The sequence below is a fragment of the Lepidothrix coronata genome, unplaced genomic scaffold, assembly GCF_001604755.1.
Source record: "Lepidothrix coronata isolate B3197 unplaced genomic scaffold, Lepidothrix_coronata-1.0 Scaffold85, whole genome shotgun sequence".
Classification (NCBI taxonomy): Eukaryota; Metazoa; Chordata; class Aves; order Passeriformes; family Pipridae; genus Lepidothrix; species Lepidothrix coronata.
The window spans coordinates 282,438-308,488 of NW_016690265.1; the positions used below are offsets into that span (position 1 = coordinate 282,438).

Genomic DNA, 26,051 nt, shown 5'->3' on the forward strand with positions numbered 1-26,051 from the left:
GCAGAAAAAAGCACCATGAGGTTTCTTTGGGTGCTTGGGCTGTGTTAAACTTTACCAAAGCAGTGTGCTAATGAAGCTTGTTAAAATGCAATTATATGTTAATGCTGTGGATGCAGAAATGAGGATAATCAGCAGAGAGGTGCTAGTGAGGCTGTTGTGATTAGCATGATTTGTGTGTGTCACTGCTGTGCTCAGGACTTTCACCCCACTGCGCAAAGTGTTTGGACACAGCAAGAAGGCTGTGCCCAAAGAGCTACCTGGGGGTGTGAGATGAAGGTTGATGGCAGGAAGAAACAGAGATGGGTGGAGCAAAGCAGCATAGAATCACAGAATCAGAGAATGGTTTGGGTTGGAAGGAACCTCAAAGGTCACTTAGTTCCAATGCCCCTGCCATGGCAGAGACACCTTCCGGTAGACCAGGTCGCTCCAAGCCCTGTCCGACTTGGCCTTGAACACATCCAAGGATGGGGCATCCACAGCTTCTCTGATCAACCTGTTCCAGTTCATCCCTACCCTCTGAGCAAAGAATTTCTTCCTAACATCTAATCTTAATCTCTCCTCTTTTCATTTAAAGCTGTTTGATGGTGCTGTCCATAAGGACCTGCAGAGGTGCCAGGCTTAGCTGCTCACGGTGGGTACTCGGTGCAGGAAAGCTTTAAGGGGCCATGTGCAGGGAGAGAGCTGAGTGTCTCAGCCAATGCCAAGGGTGAGCTGCTCCCACACAAGGCAGGCAGCCTGGCAGAAAGCACTTATATTTTCTTTGAAAAATGTAAAAAGTGAAGAGAGAGCCTAGATTCTGGTACAGCTGGAAGAGGGTGGACCTCTGGTAGGGAAGAGGTGATAGAACAGTGAGTGGGAAGAGGCCAGGAGGAGCCTTGACAAGTGAAGAGAAGTAGCAGCTGTTTGGTGTGGCAGGGAAAGGGAGAGGTAGATGCAAAGAGAAGTGGAGGTGGCCAGACCAGTGCCTGGAAAAAGATTAATATGGATGAGGCAAGAGTGTGTTTCGCCAAGGCTGGAGCAGAGGAGTCATGATGACATGACAGGAGTCTGGATGCAAACTGCAAGTGAGTGGATGGACAGTCAGGGCTGGGCTTATCAACAAGCTGCAGAAAGACTCTGGCTCAAGGTCTGAGCCGGGATGGGAAGATCTAGAGGGAGAGCAGAGTAAAAAATAACACTTGGGCTGTGGGCCTGAGCGACAGGCAGGACAGTAGTGGTGTCTGCAACAATTAAGGAAGGAGATGGGAAGGGGGAGTAAGATTAAGAGCTCTGAGCTTGAGCTGACAGCTCAACATCCAGGAGATGTCAGTGAGACAGACAAGGTTTTCGTCCGGACAGAGAGAGACAGGCCTGGATGATCGGATCAGACAACTGGGGGGACTGATTTATGTGAGAAGATTAAAAGAGCTGCTTGTTAAATATGTGTGTAGCTCAGCTAAGTGACACCTGAGGGGACAATAACTGTCTGCAAGTGTATGAAGGGATTGGATACTGAAGCCAGGAGGAGGGGGAGGGAACAGTTTAGGAGTGTAGATGAGGATTTTGACTAGAGGCAGTGGAATAAAGTGGAGCAAAGCTGGCTGTATTGTCTTGTTAGGGAAGATGTCTCCCCTGCAAAACAGTGAAGATTCTTTGGTGAGTCTTGGGACTTGCATATCCATCTAGGTCTCCATCTGCACCCCCGTGATCGCATGGGGCCTGGCAATCTGATGTGTGTCTTCACAGCACCCCAAGAAAGAAGGTGTCCCCAACTTTGTGCAGTTGTGGCACTTTGGTACCTTGTGTGGCCCTTGCTATCTGACTATCAAGGACCTAAGAGACTGCCTTAACCTTTCCTTTTATTTGTCTCTGTTTTCAAGATGGGAACGAGACTTAATGGGGTTCCTCCAGCCCACAGTTCGTGTGGGATTCTCCACATGCTCTGTACATATTTTTACCTTATAAAGTTTTACTCCTCTTTGAAGCCAAGGGAAGAAGCAGCAGGTATTATTTTGTCTCTCATTCCTACATGGGCTCCTCCCATCAGTGCAAGAGAGTTCTGGGACAGAACCACTTGGAAATGGCATGCTCAGATGGGGAGTTAGGGCTGAATCAATTTTGCCCTAAGCCTGGACAGCAGTGGGAATAAGGTGCGTGTACACTGTGTTGCTGTGGGAATGATGTTGCTGATTCCTGTCTGGTCACAGCTGTAGTAACTGTTGGTTTGGTTGTGAGTTGTATGTTTTGTTTTCCTAAAGCAAATGACAGACTGGTCTAATTCAGACCAAATGGCTCCATTTCTGTCCCACGAGTGCCACTCAGGGTTCCATCAACTGAGAATCTCAAAGCACGTATGCAGTGCTTTTCAAAAAATGTCTCAATTTCTCATCTAGTGAAATAAAGGTGATCTGAGGTCAAAGCATGTGGGAGATGGAGGAATAGTGTATATCATCTATTTTGAATCACAGTCCTCTGCTGGGCTCATCTATGGGTTGCACAATCCAGTGCCTTGATGCTGCCCATAGTCTTTTTGGGTATTTCAGAGGGAGATGTAGGGCATCTGCAGGAGGCACCTCCAGAACCAGCTGTCTGTTGGGAGACTTGGTTTCCTAACACTGGTTACAGACTTCTGCATGTCCTGGGTTTCTATTTCTTCTGAGCAACACTGATCAGAACATGAGAAGGTTTTTCTAGGAAACTTTTACAGAAGCACCAAAAAAAGTAAAAGAAATCAGCATAAAGTGGATCCATCCCAACTTTTGTCATTTGATTGACTAATGGAGGTTCTGCTGTTCTGCTGTGATATCAGATGGGGATTGTATCTTCAGATAAATCTTTCAAAGAAAGCACTCTATTTCCAAAGTTAAATACCACCTGTCTGCTGTTTGAGAGCTCTTTCCATACCTCTCTGTGTCTGGGGTCTTTACATTGGTTTCCTAAAGAGATGAGATTCGTGTGGTGACATTTTTTGAGGGTTGATCCATCTCCATCCTTTCCAATAGCTTTTAAGCCTATAAGCCAATTTCACACACATTGTTTGAGAAGGACTGATGTGAGAGATACTGAATTCAAAATTTTTGGAACTGAGAAGTCATGTAGAAGGGAGTGATTGTAGTAGGGCTGCAAAAAAAAAAAAAAATCCCACTACCACCATGCCTGAGGCAAAGACCATGGCTTCAGCCTCTTCTAAATACCTGGATGAATTTTCTAAATAGAGAGACAATTAATGCAGAAGCAACAAACGAGCACATAAATAAATTAATAAGTCATCAGCTTCTTGCCCCCTAATAGACACTGGGAAATAAAGCTACAGAATGCAGGGCCATTGAAAACTAAGCTTTGCTAATAAATGGTCTGTCATTGCACACTGCCCCATCCCCAGTGTGGGCTTGTACAGGTGTCAGTGGGAGACTGCAGGAAGAGTGAATTGCTGTTGCACCTCTTTCTGTGTGTTAGGTGCTCGGGGTGTCATCCCTTACCAGTGCCAAACCAACTACCTCAGCCTCGCTGTGCATTGCCGATAAAAATAGGTGGCACCCAAATAATGCAGAACCAGAATTGTCTTTTCCAGCTTTTCATGCAGACTTTAGCTGCATTTTAATGGTGTAACACTTCAGCAGAGACCAGAGGTCTCTGACCTGTGAAGGTTTCTTTTTCCCTTCAAGGAGTTTGTGTTTGACCTCGGCAGTCACAGTTACAAGCAGAACTCCCTGCTCTGACTTTCACTTCTGTTTCAGCAGGACCGAAATCTGTGGGGCCTTTCTGAATATTTCCCTCCTCACCCAATATTGCTGAAAATGAGCCTGAAGTGTTGACAGACAGCGGCACTCTCAGTGTGTAGGAATCCAACATAAACAGACTTGCTGGTTGTGTACTTGGACATGTTAAACGAGGTCCCTCCTTTGATCTTCCTTGCACTATCCTAAAGCCCAGCAAGCAAAGGCTAAGTAAACAGACCTTTGATTTCAGGGCTGTTTGGAGCAGAGGTCTTGTAAAACTTTTATCAATGGCAGAGCTGAGCTACTGAAGTCCCTCTTGGACTGTAGGTGCTGCAAGAGTAGCAGTGTGGTTTTATTGACCCAAATGTCCCTTTTTCTCCCTCCTTCCCATAATGACAAACATCTGGGAATATGAGCCAGCTCCCTGTTGATTGTACTGTGCCAGTTTTTCTAGGAGAGACACCTGCTTATAATCTCCTCTAGGGTGAATGGAGCATAAGCTATTTTAGATCCTACAGTTATTGGATGTCACAGCCAGTGTAACTTTTTGTAAATGCATGTCATGAAGATGCTCAAATAAATAACATGGGACACTTCCGTGGGAAACACTCACATTACTAATCCTGCATGTTCAACACTCCTGGGTCAAACTCCAGAAAACCAGTAGTCTGGCTTAAATAGCATGAATGTTACAACAAATTGGATTTTATTTATTTGCTTCCTGTTTTTAGAGCATTTAGTGATTCCCCACGATCGCAAAGGTCACAAATTTCCTTTCATGTTCAAATAAACTGGAGAGTCTCCTTCAGGATTATGCCCTCAGAAAAGAGACAGTAACAAACAAGCGCCTAATATAATAAGATTTGAAAAATAGAATTATGAATGCTGGCAAATTCCCCTCAATGGATGAAACACAGGAGTCAGATTGGCCTCTACTTTGTTTTAAATTAGTATTTTTCTCTGTCTTCTGGTGAATTACACGAAGGATGCTTTGGCTTCCCTTCTACTCACTGTAGGAAAGTGACATGAGAGTGAGATCCTGCCAAGGTATTTTATTTTTATAAGTATTATCAGTTTTTCATTGTTTTCAACACCAAGAACTGCTGTAGTTAGCAATAATGGAGGCTGTTCCCAGGGGACCAGAGCTGTGGATCCTGTGGATGAAGGCACTTCAGGCAAAGCTTGATTGAGCTCAGGACCAAAATCTGGAGAGTTTTGCTCAGTCTTACCAATGATTATTGCTTCATATCAAGATAAATGCCAAATGACAAATTCATTGACCAGCTATTCCGTGCCAACAGTTCTCCTACTGTACCTTCTGGAGGTAAAGCTGAGATTGCTGGCTGAGTTTGAACTCCTGCCAGTAAATTGTGAGTCTGAGTGCATCTAGTTCCTCTTGTCTTCTGCCCTCTCGCTTTTAAAGCATGGCCTTAAATGACGGCCTTTTGTACGTTGCCTTTTCTGCCTTACTCACCAACTGATCCTCTACTGTCTGTAAAACAATACAGCACTGTTCTCCCTTCGGAAGTGAATTTTGTCTTTTGTCAAATAATCACATCCACTATTAGATAAAAAGCGTTTTTAACAGCCCCTTATTTGTTGCTATTGGATGGCGGTTCTTTGATCCCTGAAGGGATGTGCAGTGCTGTTTGTGATATACAGCAAATTGATTTTACACATTTCCATCTTTTATCGATGAGTCTTCCAATGGGGTTTCACTGTAATCAGATTGAAGAATACCATGGCACAGCCATTGGGAAGGGATTGGAATTTACATGCAATAAAGATTAGGGGATTAGTGACTGATTAGGAGCGTGCTGATTTCTCCAGCCTCAGGTACAGCCTGTGTGTCTGCTTTTTTCTGACCTTGAGTTTTGACCTCTTGACTCCTCTCTTGGAAAGGCCAGTGAGCAGCACAGAGTGATTTCTGCCATGGCTTCCCTCAAGAACAAGTTCAGATCACTGCAACACTAAAACCTCCTATTTCCATGAGCGGAGAAGCTCAGAAACGTTTATGCGAGTGGACAAGTTGCTCAGATGTGCATCGACCAGGACAGGCTGAGCAGACAGACTGTGGCAATGGTTTAGTCTGCAGTCAGGAATTCCTGCTGACAGCTGATGCTCTGTGCGTGTGCTGGTACCCGCACGTGCGCGGAGGGATGTGCAGCAGCTCTGTAATCACACAACGAGACATTTCTCCATGCACGGCTTTTCCTGGAGAGCTGCTGTGCTCTCCAGATTTCTCCCCCTGTGCACACTTGCAGGAGGGTAGCTGGGGCTGTACATTACCAGACACTGAGGTAATAGGATTGCACATTAATTGATATTCCAGTGCAGCTCTATCTACCTGATGGATATGATGTTACATACCAGTGCGTAGCCCGCCAGTGGAATGGCGTCATTTGAAATCGCGGAGCAGTCGGTGTCAGCAGAACTCCCATAGGCTCTGTAGCTGCTGAGATTTGGGCAGCTCGAATAAAGCAACAGGCTGTGCCACGAACAGGGTGTTGGTAGTTTGCTTGTGTATCAAATAATAATTAGCACGATCATGATGTACTCATGCAGATGTATAGAGATCAAAGACAGGCAATAATGGGATCTTCAGCAAAGGAGAAATATTTCCAAATCCTTTGAATAGCTTGGGGAGTTTAAATGGGTTTGTATTTTAGATATTTATTTTCAATATTTCAATTTTGGCAGAATAGACCCACTGTTAGGTGCTGGGTTGGGAATATCACTCATCCTGAGACATGCCACACTGGTGTGCAGTAGAAGTACAGGAGGAATACCTTCTTCCATATGAAGTGAAGCAGCTTTTGAGCATCAAGGGGTGCAGCAAAGCTTTGGACATAGCAGATTAAATGCACTGATTCTATCTGATTTCAGTAGCTGAACAGTCCTAGAACTTTACAGCAAAGCCTCTGGCAATCCCAGGTGGTGCAATTGGACATAGTAAGTCTAACAGAACAACAAGTCTTCACTGTCTCCTGACAGTAAAGCTAATAAAGCCACATAAGAGTGCACTATTGTTGTTGTGAGCAAACCATCATGTAGAAGAGGAGGAGCAGAGGAAGTGGATCTGTTTGAAGTTGTCCCAAGTGCAGGCAGGCTGCAGAAACCTGCACTACCCCCTGTCCAAGGCACCAGCTCAGCCCTCGGACTGTGCCAGAGATAAAACAAATTTCTGCCAGAGATAAAACAAAGAAGGTCACTTGTGCACAGACTTGTGCAGGCATCATTGCATGTTTTAATGCTGTGCTGTGGCATTCAGAGTCCATCCATTTGAAGAAAGTGTTACTACTTTCCTTTGGGTATGGCCTGGAGCTGTTTCCTATGCAAGATCTGACAATATTCTGCAGGTGTGAGGGTTTCATGCATTAAGAAGTCCTGTCTCCTGCCAATACACACAGGTATCTTTTGTTTTTACATCAGGTAATGTGTGCTTCAGTGTCTGGGGAGCAGGAACCAGATGTGAATGCTATAAGAATTCACTGATGGTTTCCCTGTTTTTATATGCAGGAGACATGGTGTCTCTTGAGTTTAAATGTAAGTTTTCACTGACTCAGCCTTGTAAAAGTTTTATTTTAAAGTGCATTTAGGGCTTTTCCCTTCCTGGAAGAGATGTACAGGTGTGTCCAAGTTAGCCTGTAGAGTGGCACAACAGGAAAAAATCTTTGAAGTGAAATATTTGGTGCTGAGGAGGTGATGTTCACACTAAAGGCATTTTGGGAGTTTATTCTGGGTCAGCTCCAGTCTAGTCGTGTAGAATGAATGCTCATTAATGGAAATGCAAGAGCACAGCTTCTGCTGTTGTTTTACCAGGGACCCAGCTAGCAATTAATTGCTGACTGTCTGCATTAGCAGCTGATGGGCTTCGGTAAGATTGGATCTGTAAAGCAAAGCATTTGGTGTTAAGGACCTGGCACCCCCATTTCAGAGGAGTATTTCACTTCAGAATAGCTTTTGTTTGGTCCTGTGAACTAAATGCTCATCTGAACTAGAACGCCCCTTGCAGCTCAATTTCATACAAAAGCCACTCAGCCCATGTGCACCAAAACAGCTTCATGATGTGAAGCGAAGTATAATTGGTGGGGAAGATCAAAAAATTAATCTTAAAGCACACCTCTAGTCCAAATTAATTAAGACACCGATGTGGGCAAATTTAAGGTAGACCTTTATGACGACAGTTAATTTGGAGAGAGCTGGAAAGAGCCAGCTCCCATCACACCTAACATGAACTGGACATTTTGGTAGGGCAATAGTAAATGGTTTCAGGCAGAACTTTAAAATGCTGCTGTCTAAGGAGTTGCCTCACTGCATTTTTCTTTTGGAGCAAGACAAGTTATATATATATGTGTGTGTATCTATATATATATATGCATATGTGTATATGTATATGTATGTTAGTTTATTTCTGCCCAAATTCAAAACCGTTTTCACATTTTAGGGATACAGCAACCAATTAAAAAAATATTACTATTGCTTAATCAAGACACTTTTAAAATCACAACTTTTTAGTTTGCATGTGTTTCATTTTGATTTGGCAAAATTATTACACAAAAGGTTTCTCAACCTGAAAGGGGGAGTATTGGAAAAAAAACCACAGGTAAAGTCTTAGTTCTTGACAAAAATGTAATTTTCTGATGGAAAAACATTTATGCTACTCCATACCAAGCCTACTCTTCAACCATTCAGCTAGAAATGCCTTCTGTTATAGAGAAGCCTCCAAAAATATCTTCAGTTCTTAAATACCACAATGTTTATCTCTTTGTGGTCACCCTCAAACAGTTGTTACCACGCTTTTGTGGTGGCCAAACTTAGAAGCCCCCAGTGACAAGGCCAGAGCCAAGAGAGGGCTAAGAGCAGCCTTCCCATGCAGGGCACTGATGATTTCCCAACAGCAGAAGGCTTATGGATATTTTGGCCATGTCTTGTGTTCGAGAGTGAGTGTTCAAGATGTTGTTTTTTTTCTGAGCCCTCAGTGCACTTAATCACACCTTTTCCATCCTGGGTATTGGCAAAGGCAATTGCCTTTGGAAGAGTTTAAAGTCTTTTCCAATTTCATCCCTTAGAGAAAAATCTGTTTAAAAATATTTTTAAGAGTATTTTGAGGAAAACTGAATCCTTGGATACAAATGAGAAGGCTCTTGTCTCAGTGTACAGCTGAAGTTGCCACTGTGGACCAGCAGGAAGGCAAATCAACTGTTTAAAAGTCTTCGTTCACATCGTTCCTGCATATGGCACGGAATCAACCATCGTGGTTTCTGTTTTCCTGCAGACATAAACAATGACACTTACAATTTCCTGCCTGCACAGTGCTCACACAAGCATCTGTCTGTAAGGGAAATGGCTAATTACTTATTAAACCTTGCACGGTGCTTAGACTGGGTTAAATATTGACAACCAAAGTTCAAGGGGAATCTGTGTCACCAAACGTGAACTTGGGCGTCCTGTTTTCTAGGAGCTGTTCAAATAAAATGGATAGGTGACAAAATACTGCATGCAGGCAGGAAGGAAAAGAAGGGGACAAAAATTGGAACAGGTTGGCTCAGACTAAATGCCTGTCTTTGGAGCTTTGGGGTTTGGAGTGTGATTGCAATCGGCGGCTCGAAGGGGAGTTCTGATACACAAGAAGTGCATTAAACTGAGATTTGCAGAGTATCTGGTTTCTTTTACTGAAAGTCTTGGAGATGGTAAGCAATTTGGCTGGGAAATCCACTGGGGTTGTGAAGCAGGATTTGCATGATTGGGAAGCAGTTGGAAGTGCACAGTACAATCATATTTATGTTAAAATTATGGTAGATTCACCCCAGAAGGTAGTTCAGGGCTGCCTGACTGGATTGTTTCCCAGACATTATGGGAAGCAAACAAATGCCTTATGTTGGCAGGAATGGTCCCTTGTGTGACCTGTGGTGGAGATGCTCGGGGGTTTGGGGTAGTTTTGGAGAAAGCAGGTTCAGGTTATGGGGCAGGATTTTCAGTTGGGTTCTGGATCCTCTTCCCCTCCCTCAAGCCAAAGGATTTCTAGCTTTCTTCCAGAATTAGGCAGTTTGTTCTTCCTGGAAGCAGGAGGCTAAAAAAAAAAATAAAAAAATTAATTTTAGAACCTTGAAAACATATTTTAAGACCATTTCTTTTGAAAAAAAAATGCTCTTCAAATTAGGAATGCCATTATTCAGATGGGCTTGCCTTCTTGAATGGGAATGGAAAAGGTAGATTGTGTGGGTACGTGTGCCAATACACCTTCGTTGTACTTTTCTCTAAAGAAAGTCTTCTGGTTACCCATTGAACTGCATATCTGAACTGCACCATCAGGATAATTTTAGCCTTAGAGCAGAAATGTTAGTCCTCTCTTTTGGCTCACGCTAAGCCCACTGGCAGCACTTAAGAAACAATAAATAATATCTTTTCTTCCACACTAGAGGAGAAACCTTCTAGCATATGAAGTCTGTTTCTTCAAAAGTAATTTGAAGTAATCCTAACTCTCCTTTGCGTTTGCTACCTCAAAACCTAAGGGATAATGTTACTCTTTTTTGCTGCTGAAAAAATGTTCGGCAACAATTGAAATTGAATGTCACCCATACACATTTAATTTAATAAGATGGTAATTTCATGTTAAATAAATACCAACTGATTATTGAAAACATATGCTCAAAGGATTTAAAAACCATGTAAGAGATATGTATCTCATCTGCTGTTGTTGAACTGCAATAAATCTATGCAATAATCAAGTGCCAATTGTTTAACATACAATAACTGTTTTATTAAATGTCAGTGAAATGTGTATGCAGGGCACTTAATTAAATGGAACATGTTCCCAAATATTCTATTTTTCTTAGTTTTGGAACATCTAGAGTAGGAAATTTACTGGCAGCCTTCACCCAAGGGGCTAGTTATTACTCATGTAAAAATATGGCAAGCACTTCTTGTGCTATCAATAAATATCCATTTCATCAGGAAAGCAGCTCCTACCACAGAGGTAGGGAAGAAAGAGAAAATATGGCACTTCACTTGCTGTAAAATGGATCCACAAGGCTGTTTTCTCCATCAGTTTGTCTGGCTCAGCCATGCAGCCCAAGACTAGAGACTGATCCTGCAAACAGTCCGCTGCTTCAAAATCTAAGTCGGGGCTGGTCAGCAAATACTTGTGGTGTTTTTGTGTTCCTCGCTAGGAGTCTTTGTTCTACAGAGATGCTGTTGGTTTTTTCTTTAATCTTTTGATTGTTTTTGATAAGCATTGTTTTTGTCTGTGGGCGCCTATGTTTTCAAGCCAAGCAGGACCCATTAGCTCATCTAATCTCATCTCCTCATGTCACATACCAAAGCATTTGGACCAGTTACCCCTACGCTGACCCCTACTTCACTTGGCTAATGCATACCTTTTGGAAATGCAAACTGTTTTGTTTTGAAAATATGAAAAGAGGTTGGATTCACCAGTCCTTTGAACTGCTTATTCCATTAGTTAATGGGATACATGGGCAACACATTCATCCTTTTATCTCTCTCAAAAAGCATTTTTATCAGTTCTGCTCTCCATGTAATGGCTTCCAACTGTGCAGAGAGCCAAGAATTCCCCTCTTTCAGGAACACCTACTCATGTGCCATCCTTGCTTTGTAAGCCCTTCCCTGTGGGATTTGCTCCTTGGTAGTGTTTGTCCAGCCCTTAGTGTAGAGAGGCCTCCATCCATTGATCCATCATTACAGCTGGAATGCCAATACAAATAATGGTAATAATAATGTGCAGGGAGTGTGAGTGTATAATCCTCATGTTGGTCTTGAAGAGAGGGTTAAACTATTGTAGAAAGGCTTAAACCTCCCCTGTAAGTGGGAGTTGTCCAGCCCAGCTTTGTAGTAGTGAATACCCCAGTTAGGCAACTCTGGCTGCATGTTTCAAGCATGGCTTTTAGGTTGTCCTTTCCAGCTATGTTCATTTTGAAGCATGAGAAAGGTGAAAGAAATCAATTTTGCTGTGTACCACCCTTGCACTAAGGACTTTGGAGGTTCGGGTTTTAAAGTGATGAGTGTGGTGAAGGCCAAATGTTGCCTCAAGCGTTGGTGTGAGAGATTATGTTCACACTAAACAAGCACTTTGGTTGGTGATGCTTGTCCAATTCCTTCATCTCACTATTGTAATAAAGGATTTCTCTGCTTGGCTGTATTCTCCTTGTAGGACACACACTGCCTGTGGTACCTCAGCTTGTGATGCTAATTCCATGCATGTGTTGATGGGTTGTTTGGGTGCTTCTTGGTAAATGACTTTGCTAATTTGCTAACACAGCACTTCAAAAGAAATCTTATCGACATGGAAAGTGAATGTGTTTGGTATTAAATAGTAAAATATACATAACCCATGGGGCTCTTAAAACTTATTTAACTTCTTTATAAACTTTACAATACAGTATGTGGATATTATAAATTACTTTCCATTCCAAGAAACTGTCCAGGCTTGTTGACCTTCCTTGGAATTTCCTCTTTGTAATTATGTTTAATGTGTTAATAAAGTTCACTTTGAACTGTATGATGGCAAATGGTCTCATAGGACGTGGGTCAGTGCTGGTGCGTTCACCATATGTGAAGCCTGACGTTAGTGTGCAGTTTAGTTGAAGGAATAGCAAGGCAAAGTCCAAACAATTGTAGAAGCAGTATCTCCTCCCCAGGTTAGCACTAAAAAGGGGTTCATGGAAAGTTAGGAATGTGGAGTGGGAAATCATTTAGCTTTCACTGCTAGGTGTTACTAAATTATAGTGCTAGGTTTGAGTCACTATCAAAACACCATATATCTAGAGGGTTTTCACACAGAGCTGTAAATCATGTTTACTACATGTATGAGTTGAACGAGTGCATGAACTTTGCAATGCAGTCCAGGAAAATATAATTATATGTGTGTGTGTTTTTGACTGTGAGAAATATGGACAGGAAGCTCCAGGCTATTCCACTGTTGTGCCTTAAATACGCCTCTAGAAATTGTTTTTGCTGCTTCCCGGAAATAGCTATTTGCTAAAGCAAAGAGGCTTTCTTGGGTTTTACATAACTCCTCTTGGCAAGAAATGGCAACCACCATCCCTTCCAAGGCACTGGGGAAGAGAGCAGGAATGCTAGTAAAGCAGTGTCAGCAGCAGAGCAGCAAGTGGGACTTTTCTGTGGTGTAGGATAGTGGATATAAATTGAAAATTGCCCAGCTGTTCAGTAAGACAGGTGTAGGATCTGTCTTTTATATAATGGAACAGAATGGAGATTCCAGTTGCTTGTATTCGTAAATGAGGCAAATAAATCTGCACACATGTCTCCATGTATATGAGCAGAAATATTTAAAACAAATGAAGTGATCATGGCATTTCCTTGTTAACGTTTGACTGAGTTTATATGATCTTGAGCAGAAAACTTGGCATCTGGCTGGGCTTGTTGGTTTCTTTCTGGGTGTGTTTATATGTATTTGCAGATGGGGAAAGTACAAGCAAGAAAATAACTTGGTGGAAAATGTAGGTTCTGGGTTGTTTAAATTATATTTTAAGCCTGATTGCACCCTGGCCCTTGGAACTCCAGGCACGATCCCTTCTAGTAACTAAAATGATTTGAATGTTATGGGGCAAAGTTATATTTAGTTTGTGTTTGGAGAAAAAATAACAACCAAGCACGGGGGGGAGGCAGCTGCATTCTCATCACTTCTTCCCAAGTCACATCCGCGGATGTCAAACCCCACCCTTCCCCCTCAGCCAAAGTATTAAGGAATGATTCCCTCAGACTATTGGGTTGAGGACAAGGGGGGCTGAAGAAAACCTTCCCCCACTGGGCTTGTGTCGAAGTGGGGCTTAACTTACTGTAAGAGCTCCTTCTGTTCGCACAGGCCGTGGAGCCAGCTGTGCCCTCTCCTCCGTGGTGGGGCTTAAAAGCAGTGCCCTGTGGCTATAGAGCTGCCTTTGCCTGGTGAAAAACTGCAAGAGTGGAAGCAAGGAATGGTGACTGTTTTCTCTCCTTGCCATTCCCCCCCACTCCCTGACTATGAAAATGTATGTGTCAGTAATTTGGATGAAATATCTACCTAGGGCCTTGTTTTTGTCCTTTTCTCCCACATCCTATGGAAAAATGCTGGAAGAAGTAATTTCTATGTCCAAGAGCATCACAGATTGAAGATTCTCAGCACTTAAAAAGGCTGATGTTTTCAAGAATTGCTGCCTAATGGTTAAGAAATGAGGGGGAGCATGACATAGGGACTCCTTCCCCAGGATTTACACTCAGGACCAGAGAGCACTGCTTTCTGCTACTCTGTCTTGAAAGGATCCAATCTGGAGCTTTGGCCCACAGCTGCAAGCACATGGCAATTCACAGGATCCCCACCCCAGCCAGAGAGATGGTATATATTAGCATTAATTTTGCATTGGTAAATATAAGAAGTCACAATTTTAACAGTCTGATTTAACAAAATGTTTTCAGGTTTCAGAATGATCCCTTATGCCGTTGCTCTCCAGTTCTTGCCCTGCCCACAAACAAGGCAAGGGCAGTGCTATAGGGAGCAGCCAGAGGGTATTGCTCTCAAAATACAGATCTTTTCTGCTCACACACAATACAAAGCTGAAGTCTAAGACAGCAGAGGTTGTAACAGTGGCTGCTCGAGGAGTAATTTCATCTGTCTTTTACTGCTGCATTAGAGCAGCGAGGGATGGGAAGTCAGCAGCAGCCAGGGTTCAGTCTGTTTTTACCTCCCTGGCAGCTGTAGGTGAAGAAGCAGGTGCTTTCCTGGGATTCTGCCTCTCTAAGCAGCTGTAGAAATGTATCCAGCCGGTGGCCCCGGGCTGTGCCCTGGGCTCTGCTCCCACACTGCCACACTCAGCTGTGAGCACACACAGTGAGTGCCCCAGCCCTGCAGGATCAGACACCAGGGACATTCCCAAATCAGCGCCTTGGGAGAGCTAACTGGGCACTCTGCTCTCCTGGCCACCCCCTGGCATATTTACGGGCCAGTTCTGGAAGCTGAGAAGCTCCCATCAGTACCAGTGCTGCATGTGGGAAACTAGGGACTCAGCATGTTTTTACTACACCTTTTTTGCTCTGTTCATATAGCAAAAGATGGAACTGGCATAGAGAAACCCTGGACATTAATCTCCAGGAGAACCCGAGCGGTGCTGGGCAGCTCAGTGTATGGATTCAGAGGGGGAAGATGTTGTTGCCTGGATAGTGTGGGATTTCTGTGGTACCTCGTGCGAGGCAGCTCTGTGTCAGTAGCACCTGCTGCCCAGGGGATACTGGAGAAGGGCCTTTCTGCAAAACACACTTCCCCCTCTCCCCTGCCTCCCCTACAAAAACAGACAGCATAGAGTGGCAAGATGCGCCAAAGTGTGTCTTGACTGGAAAAGCATTCATTCATCACTGCTGCAGTCCTGAGACAGGGCTCTACAGATATGTAGTGAAATAAGACCCAGTGAATGCCTGTATATGAGAAAGAGAGACAGAGATCTGTGATGATATCATTTTATTCTTGCTGTAGCCCAGCTTTAGGAGGTCCAGCTACCACTGGCTTGCCAGGGCCTTTGAAGCCTCTGGCACATGTGAAGGTGCTGATTCCAGACAGTACTGCTTGAGCAGAAAGTTATTAATGCAAAGATGATAGGTAATAAAATGGGAGTATTTACAGCACTAAATGAACAGAAGCAAGGCTTTAGCATCTTTGTCCTGGGGCTGTACCCTACTAAGAAGTGCATGCTGTATCTGGCAAAATTCACAGCGGAAAGAACAGCGGGGGGAGACTTTCATTCGTCTTACCAAGAAAGTTGCTGAAGGAGCTAATGAAGGGCTGCGCTAATGTTTTTCTTTTCAGTCAGAAAGGCTCTAAGAAACGCACCCTTTTCTAAATGTCATAAAGGTCTGTGAATAGATCCTGTGACAGAGAGTGATCCAACAATTCCTCAGAACGAAAGGTCAATCAAAGGAAAATGGCATTTAGGAGGACCAAGCTTACTGCTGACCCAAACATGTGACAGATCCAAAGGTAACTCTGGTGCCATCAGGAGTGCTGCTCGTGCAGCCTGACCCAGAGAAGCACATGACGTGACTGGGAAACTATCTGATTCCTCCAGGTCTCAAAATTCATCAGGAGTCAACCTGAATGTCGGAAGGAAAGGGATTTTGAAGGAGCTACAACAGGTTTCCGAGCTGTGAGGAGGGTGCTCTTTCTCACTGTCCCTGCTTGCCCTGCACCAAACATTTTTCCCCAGCACTAATTATAGATCTGTTTTTGTCATTTGAATATGCATGGAGTAGTATCCTGGCTCACAAGCAGATTGCAGTGAAGCTACTCTTAAAATTTGACGTGGCTTGGTAGGGCTCTGGGTCAGAAAGGACCTCTCCAAAGGCCAACCCAGAATTTCAACAAGTCTGTGGACATTTCAGCTCCTGTGCACTGAGCAAGACACTGCACCCTGTAGGGAAATGTAGCTGCGTTTGGGGCTGGATCCTCACCCAATGCTGGTGAATTCTGCTTTATCCAAGCAAATACACACGGCCCCTCCTGATGGGTGGATTTCCACTTTAAAAGATTCAGCAGTGTGACTTGTGTCAGACCAGCATTCGAAGGATCTTGAGATTATCTCTCCAACCACAGAGTTGGTTGGAGGTCTCCCAAGGTGAAGAACATTAACAGTGTGGTTTGGAGTGCTTCTAAAGACCTGGAAAGGCAGGATTGGATTTCTCATGGTTGTTTTGCCAGTTCCCTTGGAGTCTGGGAAGACACCATTGGCTCAGATGATGTCCCACAGGGCCCTGCAGAAGATGTGCAGGGGTGGGTGTTCTCTTTGCCAGGGACTGACTTTTTCAGAAAAAGTGCTCTCAAGATCCCTACTTTGGGTCATCAGAAGTTCATCAGAATCTGTGTGTTTCTAAGACCCATTGATTTAACCAGTTAAACTCATTAATGAGTTTCAACCTAGTTCACAACTCTTTTCTCAGCTTGAGCAGCATTTCTGTTCAGCAGCAAAGCTGTGAAATTCATGGGTGCGATTCAACATGAGTAACTGCGACAGCAGCTCTGTAGTCATTCATGAGCTGTACTGTATGTACTGCCTTAGTCATGCTGGGGAAAAATCAGGCAGACTTTGGAATAATAGGAATTAGTCATGAGGAAGTGCAAATATGAGCTCTGTAGCTTATCCCCTGTGGGTCCAATCCTGCAAAAAACTAGAAACAGGAGTAAAATATGAGGGAACAGTTCCAAATCCCACAAACATCTTGTGGGTTTTGGGTGCAACTCAGCATCAGCAATCCTTAGCAAAACATTTTGTCCTTATGCAAGAACAGGACACTTATTATCACACCCATTAATAGACTATTCTGGGAAGAGCATTGCTATTACAGTCTGTGTGAGGAACTTGTGCAATTAATAAAACGGCAGAAAAGGCAGATGTGGGAAAAAGGCTCTCTGTTTCAACTTTTCAGAGCCTTAGGAAGAAATTCTGGTTGGAATTCATCTATGGGACCATCCCACTGTTGGAATCTTTATCACTTCTCTTTTCTGAATGTTGGCCTGTCCAAGTGCATCCTGTTATCATGTGGCAAACAGTGTGTTCACTCTGTGGCATTCCAGGGACACTCTGCTTTGCATGAAATTATCACCTTTTACAAAGAGCAAATATTTGCCAGGCAGGTCAAACCAGCAGGGTTGCTAAGGCCATTTATAAAAATATCCTCTTTTGGACTATAAGCAGTGTTAACATGTCAGGCTAAACTGGATCTTTGAGTGAAGCACTACCTGCTGAACGCTCTGTGTCCAACAACTGCAGGCTTATGTGTCTCAGATAAAGCCCATCTGGTGACTATTAAAGGGAATTACTGTACATACAACAAGAAAGGATTATAACATTTGGAGGGGGGGCAGTGTTTTGTTTTAAGTACCAGTCCTGTTACTAATTTTGCCTTCAGGATAGGTGTTAAATTTGAAACAACTACAATTTCTTTACCAAATACAGCGGAATAGTTTGGGTATTGGACTCCTTCTTGCGATAGGAAAATGCTGGAAATTTTGGAAAAGCAAGAGAGCCTGAGAATCAGGCTTCCTTGGGTGGTTAACTCGAGCTGCTGATGATGGCAAGGCTGCAGCTTCAGGTCTTGCACAAACCAGTATCTCTGTTGTTGTATCCCTCTGTAATTGCCTGCATTTTTAGCCTTGGTTGTAAGTGATTTTCGGTTACCACCTCTTACTGTATCTCTGTATAGCAGCCAGTGGCCTGACTAATGACTTGGCTTTGAATCAGTGCTGTATCACTGGCAAAAGTCATGACAGCTCTTCCTCTCTCTGTTCTTTCTTAGGCCCCCCAAGGATTGCCGATAAAGTGATTCACCGCCAGTCCGTGAGGCTGGGGAGGACCATCAAGCTCCTGTGCCCGGTGGAAGGCGACCCCCCTCCCCTCACCATGTGGATGAAGGATGGACGGACTATCCACAGCGGCTGGACAAGGTTCCGGATCCTTCAGCAAGGGCTGAAAATCAAGGAGGTGGAAAGCGAAGATGCGGGAACCTACATTTGCAAAGCCACCAACGGCTTCGGCAGCACCAACGTGAACTACACCCTGATCGTAATTGGTGAGTAGAGCTGGAGAAAAGCCAGGCCTCACCTGCTGTGGGGTGAGCTAGCGAGCTGATGTCTGCGTAGCTGTCAGTGATTGCAGATTTGCTTTGCTAATCATTTACTGACCTCCACTCTTAACTGACCCTTTCCAGTGTTTGAGGATTGCCAGAGCTGGCTGTGTTGCTGCACATCTTCTGCTGCAGCCGGCTGCAGGCAGATAAGATTGTGCAGTGCCAAAGGTTACAAATAAGCAGAAATGATGCAATAGTCACTAGGGCCCAGATCACAATGAATTCCACACAGGAAAGGCTGTGCGATAAGGAGAGGTCACACTGATCTTTATATTTGCTGTTGGAACAGGATAGTTCTCAAAACAAATGTTGAGGCACCCGTATAAAAATGCACAGCAGGGAGATCCATGTACTGAGCTTTTGCAAAGCTTGGTGTCTTCAGGAATAATAATATTTGGGTTGAAACAAAGCTCAGAGCTGGCATGTAACCCAGGGATGCTCAGCTCCTGAGAAATCCTCTTGATGGAGGGAGGATTAAAAAAGCTTCAGGTGCTGTCTCAGTGGCCATGGGTTCACTGGCAATGCTTTTGGCCATCTTCAAAGGGCTCGCTTGGCCCAGCGGTGAGATTTTGGGGTCGCTTGCTGGACTGAGCATTCCTGAAGACTCCCAAAGACACTTTTCAGGGTAATCAGAGATTCCTCTGTTGAAGGTGCCACAAAAATAGGTTCATTGATCCTTGTCTGTGAGAAGGGAAAGAGCTGGGTGAAAATCAGCATGCTAGAGGATGCTTAGGGAGCAGTGGGGAGGGTTACAAAACAGGGTGTGAGATCAGGTGTCTTACTCACCCTATTGCATGATCAGCACTCCAAGTATCTGGTCTACGAAGTTCTGTTTCTGTGAGACACTGGAAATGAGGACAGAGTTCAGGGCAGTTTCCAGCTGCCTACTGGTTGGCACTTGGCCTGGTATTTTTCTATTTCTTCTTCACCTCTACAGAGGAAGGGCTGCTGTGGATTCAGAGCATGTAGCAAACACTTGCTGCTGCTTGATGAAGGATTATCACCCGATAACAAGGTGATTCTTGGAGAATGCACTTTGCTGCACAGCCAGTATAGGAAAGAAACCAGAATGTAAATATCTTATCTGGAATGAGATGCCTAGATGAGGGAAACCCTCTGGTGATATGACTCCTTCAGCATCAGTGGGATAGAGCTGCAGAAGTCACCTTATTGTTTACATAGTTTGGGGATTTTGTTTTCCTTGTTCACCTTTTTCTTAGCCACATTCATCCATTTCTTTATGCTACACTGAACAAAAATGGTGAAGTGGAAATAGTCATACAGGTCACGTCTATACAGACTCCTTTTGAATGTGCTTTCCAGACTTTTTGGTGGGGAAAAAGGAATGGTATAGGAAGCTGTTTCAGTCCAGCTTGTGCTTTTGCAATATGTGGAGGTTGCCACAGTCTTTGATCTTCTATGTCATGCTGTATCTTCTATGGAGCTCAGAGACCAAGCTAGATCCCATTATTCCAAGGCAGAGGCATCAAGGCATCTGTAAGTCAAAGAAGACTTATTACCTTATTCCTGGTAGCACAGCTGAAGCAAATGAAAGGGAAAAGCCAGGAGGCACAGGGTAAAAGTTGGACTAGAATTCAGGAAAGATTGAGACAAAAACTCCAATTCAGTTGCTCAGGGAAATTGGATTATCAAATTTAATTGTGTTAAGAACAATAGTGTTCATTATATTTGGCACTGAACAACCCTGGGCACAAACACTAGTTATTTAGAGCCTCGTCAGGCAGCTGTGGAAGGAAATGGCAAACTCCCACTGGCCTCTGTGGGTGTGAGATTGAGCCCTATGCAAACAAATATTGATCACCAAGTGCCAAGAGAAGGATAACTTTAACCTAAAAGTGTGGCAGACATATGGGCTGAGGTATCGTTCATCTCCATGCATCCCTGTTGTAAAAACCAGTACTTCCTAGACTCTTTTGCACCTTCCTTCCCCGTCTCACAGTGTGCCATTGTGCATTCTTCTTGCGCAGACCATTTTTGATGGATTACTTACATCCCTCATCTCCAGTGGTACTGTTGTGTTCATGTGGTATTTCAAACCAATTGCTTTTCACTAGAACAGTTTCCCCTGAAAACAAATGTTCCCCTTGTGTCTTTCTTGTCAAGCTCTGCAAGTAAACACAAGGTATCACTGACTTATTCTTTCAAAGGACCCAGACACTTAATGCACTGACCAGATGCTCGTGTTCATCTTGGCGAAAATGCTTTTGGTTGAGAGAAAATCAATCCCTTGTTGATTTTTGAGAAGGAGGCAGTGTTTTAAAACCAACTGCATGTCAGTTTTGACAATGAAGATCAAATTGATGGAGCTTTTTTGTTTGTGCTCCAGAAAGCACAAACTTCATTAGGCAGAGTGGCTTTTTGAACCATATGGCCTCTCTATTCTCCCAGTCCTTCAAAGGAGAAAAAACCCTCTTATTCCAGCTTTAATGCTAACAGCAAACATGTAAAACCACACAGGTGTCGGACATGGGCAAGGTGGTTAAGATATTAAATCTAGAATAGCATTAAAGGATTCATTAAACATTGGGACTTGAAAAAATGAAATTCATATTGACATGAAAACATTCTGGAAATTTAATCAATAATATCTGGAAAATATACAGTAGCTTATTGAAAGGTTTTGGAGTTATGCTGTATGCTTTTAAGTGAGCTATGCCACACCATTGACAAGTAAGGATTTGTCACCCCTGTGCTATATACATGTGGGCTGCAGCAGGATAAGGTGATGGTTTACCCAAGATCCTACAGAGAGGTGAGACTAAATTCACCAGTTTTCAGCCTCTCTACCTGCATTCAGTGCTGTGTAATTCTTGTTAATCTCAAGTCTTATTAACATCTGTATTCCATTATGGTACAGAAAAGCAACAAATATTGTGACATTTTACAAAAGAGTAAAAAGGGCAGTGGATCCACCAACATTGTTGAGGGGGGGCAGACATGGCAGAGGTGAGCTCCATGGTTGGACTCTGTGAGATGTAATAATTTAGGTAGAAGCCTGCTTGGATGTTGCTTTGAGGCTTTCAGGACAGATCTTGCTTGCAACCAGCCAGCTGAGTGCACGAGCAGAGCAGACTTAGGTCTGCCTCTACACGTCTGGTAGACGTGCCTACTCATTGCCTGGCTGGAGAACTTCTCAGTCTGCAAGTGCGGGTGAGACGGATTACAGTGATTTTACAGATGGTAACTAGGACAAGGAGAGACCAGGTGATTAGGCCAAGACCACATAAAATACGAGCTGTGACTCTGAGTTGTGTCTAAACCTCTTAAATCTCACCATAAAAGACTATTCCTCCTTCATAACACTTACTAAAGCCTTTTCTTCCTAATTTAGCATCATCCTACTGCTCTGTTGGAAGGGAGTCTTCTCTTATATTACGTTTTTGATCTTCCTTCTCAGACATAGGTTTTGCCAACACAGATGGTAGCAATTGGTTTCTGCCCTGCTTATTTCCCCATCTTCTCAGGCTGCAGGGCCTGGATCCCAAAGATCCAAGGAATCCTGCTCTAATACACCCCTGCATGAAATGTAAGCCAGTAAAAGCAGATTACCAGTATAAGTCAAAACTACAATTTCCTCTCTTAGCTGTCCTTAATAGTTTTTGTGGCTCACCACAAGATTTGGGATGCCAATTACACTGCAGGCAGACGTACAAATGCTGGAAGAGTAACTTTAATCAGTATTAAATCACATTGCAGTTATTAAGTACAATGGTTCCTTATTTCAGGGAATTATGTGTAGCTCATCAAAACAAATGTGCTGTACCTTCCCAAAAAATTATATGTACAATGATGCCCATGAATATCTTATTTTTAAGGGGTTTTTCTGCAGCTGAATCAATTCAGAAGAGCTGATTTATAACCTAAAGGTGTGAAAAGTAACATCATTTCGTTTATGCTTGGTTGAAACCTGCGGTTTCTTTACTACAGAATTAAAAAATTCCTTGCCAGCGTGTTCTAAAAGGAAACCTAAGGCCAAAGAGGAAGAAACAAAGTGTTGAATAGCTGCTCCTTATTTGAAAACTATCCACCTTGTGTGCTGAATGGAGGCATGTTCTGCAGGAAAAAAAATAGCAGGTGGTGGTGTAACTGAAGCCTCTGTCGAGCTGTGACCAGCTTGGAGAAACTGTGAGGTTGCACACATGGAGCCATCATGCACTCCAGCCGTCAGCCCTCCCTGGGAAATCTTAGCCCAAATGGGTGAGATTTTCCTGACTTATAAATAACTTAGAAAACAAAGTATTCTAACATGGAAGTGCTCAAGAACGTCTGTAACCATCTCCTTCTGCAATAATAAACAGTATCCCTAGTTCCAGAGGTCTGGACATTTTCTGAAGGGAAAATTGTTGGTGAACAGCTGTAGGAAGGACTATAGGTAAATATTTATGCTGTAGCACAATGACCTCTTTCAGTAATGCACAACACAGAGGACTTTTCACTTGCAGAAGTGTTATGGGCCAAATCCTGCAAGGTGTGCCAGCATTACAACATGCAGGGCTATTGCTACAGGTGCTGCTGGTAAATACTTCATCTTGCATCAGTTGCTCAACCAAGTGATGAAAGATCAAATCTGCATCCATGACTCTTATTACCTTCTGTAGCACATAAAAAAACCCCACAACAAACCAGCAACAAGAGCAGGGTTTGGGATTGTCTCTGCACTGTAGCCTTCTTGCTTCACTTGGTGTTTGTAAACTGCCAAGGACACATTTCACTTGGGTGCATCTCAGCACGAAAAATAAATGTAAAATAACATGTAAATAATGAAAAAAATGAAAAATAACATGAAAATCCAAGGAACAGCTTCTTCAGTATTTCTTTTTCTTGCCCTATATCTCCGACTGCTGCAGTTGTTTATTCTCTTCTTCTTGTGTTTTTGGAGGAAGATTTTGGTGAAGAATCCGTCATCTATCCAGTTCATATCTCTCTCTGGTGCCTGGCCCTCTGAGTGACCCTCCATTTGGGCTGTAGAGTAGCAAAGTCTTGATGCAGAGAGCAGGAGGAAGAGTGCATCCTGTTGTCCTAAACCTCTGATGGGCTGTTCAGAATTTGAACGACATCTCAAACTAATTTGCTATTTAATGTCTGCTGTCTGTCTGTTGCAATAGATTGCTTTGCGAATCTGCCCTGACATCAGATGATTTATCTTTAAAGTAGCTTTTTCCTGCTGAGCCAGCTGCTATTTTATGCTTTTTTACAGCTTGTCCAAAGACAGCTCTCTTTGATAACAGGCATGTGTGAAAAATTTGCATTAAAATAACTATTTTTTTAAACAGTCAGCATAAGTATCCTGAAAAAAAAAATCATGGCCATGTCTGAATGGATATTTATTCTAATGTCCTTTTTTCTGCTCATAGTAGTAGAAAATACTGTGTGAAAAAAATTCAAGTACAGTAAAATATGGTTTGCATTACACTTCTCCAATGAAGTCATCAATCCGTGTCTCAGAACTCATTTACAGTGCAAAAGCTGAGAAAACATTTCTAGCCCAGTCAGGTGCCACCAGCCATCTTGGAAAAGCATGACAAATTCATTTATGTTTGGGTTTTGGCCTCTTAATAAACTCTGGGGACCAGAGAGGGATGTACTCAGCAAGATGTGAATCAATGTTGAGTCAGCAATGTGTGCACTAAGGGTCTGCTAATGCTAAGCAAAAACTGAAATGAGTCAACACTTAAGAAAAAGAACTAAAAGGTGCAGGTTTTGCATTTGAGAATAAGATGGTAGAGCTTGTGCTGGTCATGGTATAGAGTTAGCAAAATGTCTTAAGTGCATTTACCTCAACACAAAGTGCAAAGGGCAGTCCATCCAGTGTGGGACCATTAACACAATCACAGGACACATAATCATGACTAATGATGATTAGTCAGTTGTTATATGGAAATGAAGAGTTCCTTGTGACAATAAACAGTAACAAAGTTCTTGTGTTTAATTTGTTAAGGCCCCAGTCCAGCAGCTGGATCTACGTTGGTGGCCTCCTGTGCACACGCAGCGTGATTAACACCAGATGAGGATCTGGCCATAGTCACTGGTGCTTAGTAATGGTTATGTTGCTAATTAAAGCTCAGATTGGTTAGGGCCTTTGGGAGCTGAGCAGAAAAGGGGAGCCTACCCAAGGCCTACCCAGGGCAATCATTGCACAAGGACTCCTTGTCAGCTTGTGGTGTGGTGCCACTGGGTCACCCTCTGTGGAGGTGCAGATATGGTTTTGGTTCATAACAAGACCTGTCTTAGTGGTGTTGCCAAGTGAGGGTCCTGCGTGTCAGTCTGTGGGAAGAGACTGGCACTGGGCATGAGAGTCAGTGAAATGCTTGGTACATAAAATGTATTTTCATGTCTTGGTGCAAACTCATAGCTAAAAACTCTTCACTTGGAAATGAAGCTCCTTTTCCACTGGAAGTGACTCATGGTTGATTAATGATGCCCTCACCCAAGCAAGGGCTCTTTCTTCCAAGTGTTTATTAGCGTAGGCATAAAGACACACACCCTGACCAAGCTTGATGTTGCTCAGGGACAGCACAAGCATGTTAAAAGAAATCTAAATGCAACCAGGCATTCCTACCCCCTGAATTTCAGGGATGCTTAATTTCCTCCTTATTTGGGGGATCTCACTCCGAGTCCAACAGACTCCTTGTCCCTATATATACAGCATGTTGAGTCCTGTAAAATGTCCACTGTCCTGGGAGAGGAAAGAAGGAAAAAGAAATACACCAAAATGAAAACGTGGCTATTGCTGGATTGCTGCAGAGAAACAATTTCAATGGTTTTCATAATTTTGATGAGTACTACACTAGACTGATGTCACAATAGCTCATAACAATTTTGTTCTTGAAAAGATTTCTCTATAAAAAGGTGATGATGTGAGTGCCAGTATTAACTGTAACTATCCTAAAAATGACTGATCAGAAATGTAACACTGAGTGGTTTGACTGATGGTCTTGGTGAATGGGTGTAAAAACCTGGAAAATATCACAACTAGGCAGCAGTCTTGTTTCTTCCAAGTCCAGATCTATAATGTAACTCAGTGCTAATGCTGTATAATGTCCACAGTTTTTACAAGATCTTTGTTAGGTTTTATTAGTTTCATTTGATTTTATAACAAACTTTACAATATGCTTATCAATACATCATTTTCTGGCTAACAAAAGCCTCACTGTTTCGGGTAGATCTCTGTTTTCCCTTCGTGAAGCTGTAACATAGAAGCCAACTTAAGAAGGTGACAACACCTGTTCACAATTTAAAGGAAATGAAAAGATTTTTTTCCATGGATGTAAGCATGAAATTCATACATATGTGTATGGATATATAATTTCCCCCCGTACTCCATCCTGTGGCAGACTGCAGCAAACCAGAGCTGCAGCCAGTGTAAATTCGAGGCATGCAGGACATATGGATGCATTTAGCCCACAATCCTTTGCAGATGCTTTGGAGTGTGTAGTGGCTGCTACACCCATGCAAACAGAGAGCTGCAGCTCCGTTTGCTGCACGAATATTGTTTGGGAATGAAAGCAACACACAATACCAGGCAGGCTGACATTAAAACTGTGTTTGATCTGAGAAATTTATGGCTTCCTTCTGTTAAACGATATTAATAGAATTAGCCTCTGATCCCAACGAGTTTGTGGTGTACATGTCGGGTTTTTCTCGTCAGCCTGTCTGAGGCTAAAAACGTCTTTTGCCTCTGACTTTATTAATCAGAGCTGTCTTTGT

The 26,051-nt window shown here is 43.2% G+C and overlaps 1 protein-coding gene across 2 annotated transcripts in view; it reads left to right on the forward strand.

The window, feature by feature from the left end:
- FGFRL1 (fibroblast growth factor receptor-like 1) overlaps positions 1-26,051 on the forward strand; it is a 173,465-nt gene that overhangs the window by 65,186 nt on the left and 82,228 nt on the right. For both annotated transcript variants that reach the window (XM_017820767.1, XM_017820768.1), the window contains exon 3: positions 17,994-18,266. In XM_017820767.1, coding sequence (XP_017676256.1) covers positions 17,994-18,266 — 273 coding nt within the window. The remainder of the gene's footprint in view (positions 1-17,993; positions 18,267-26,051) is intronic.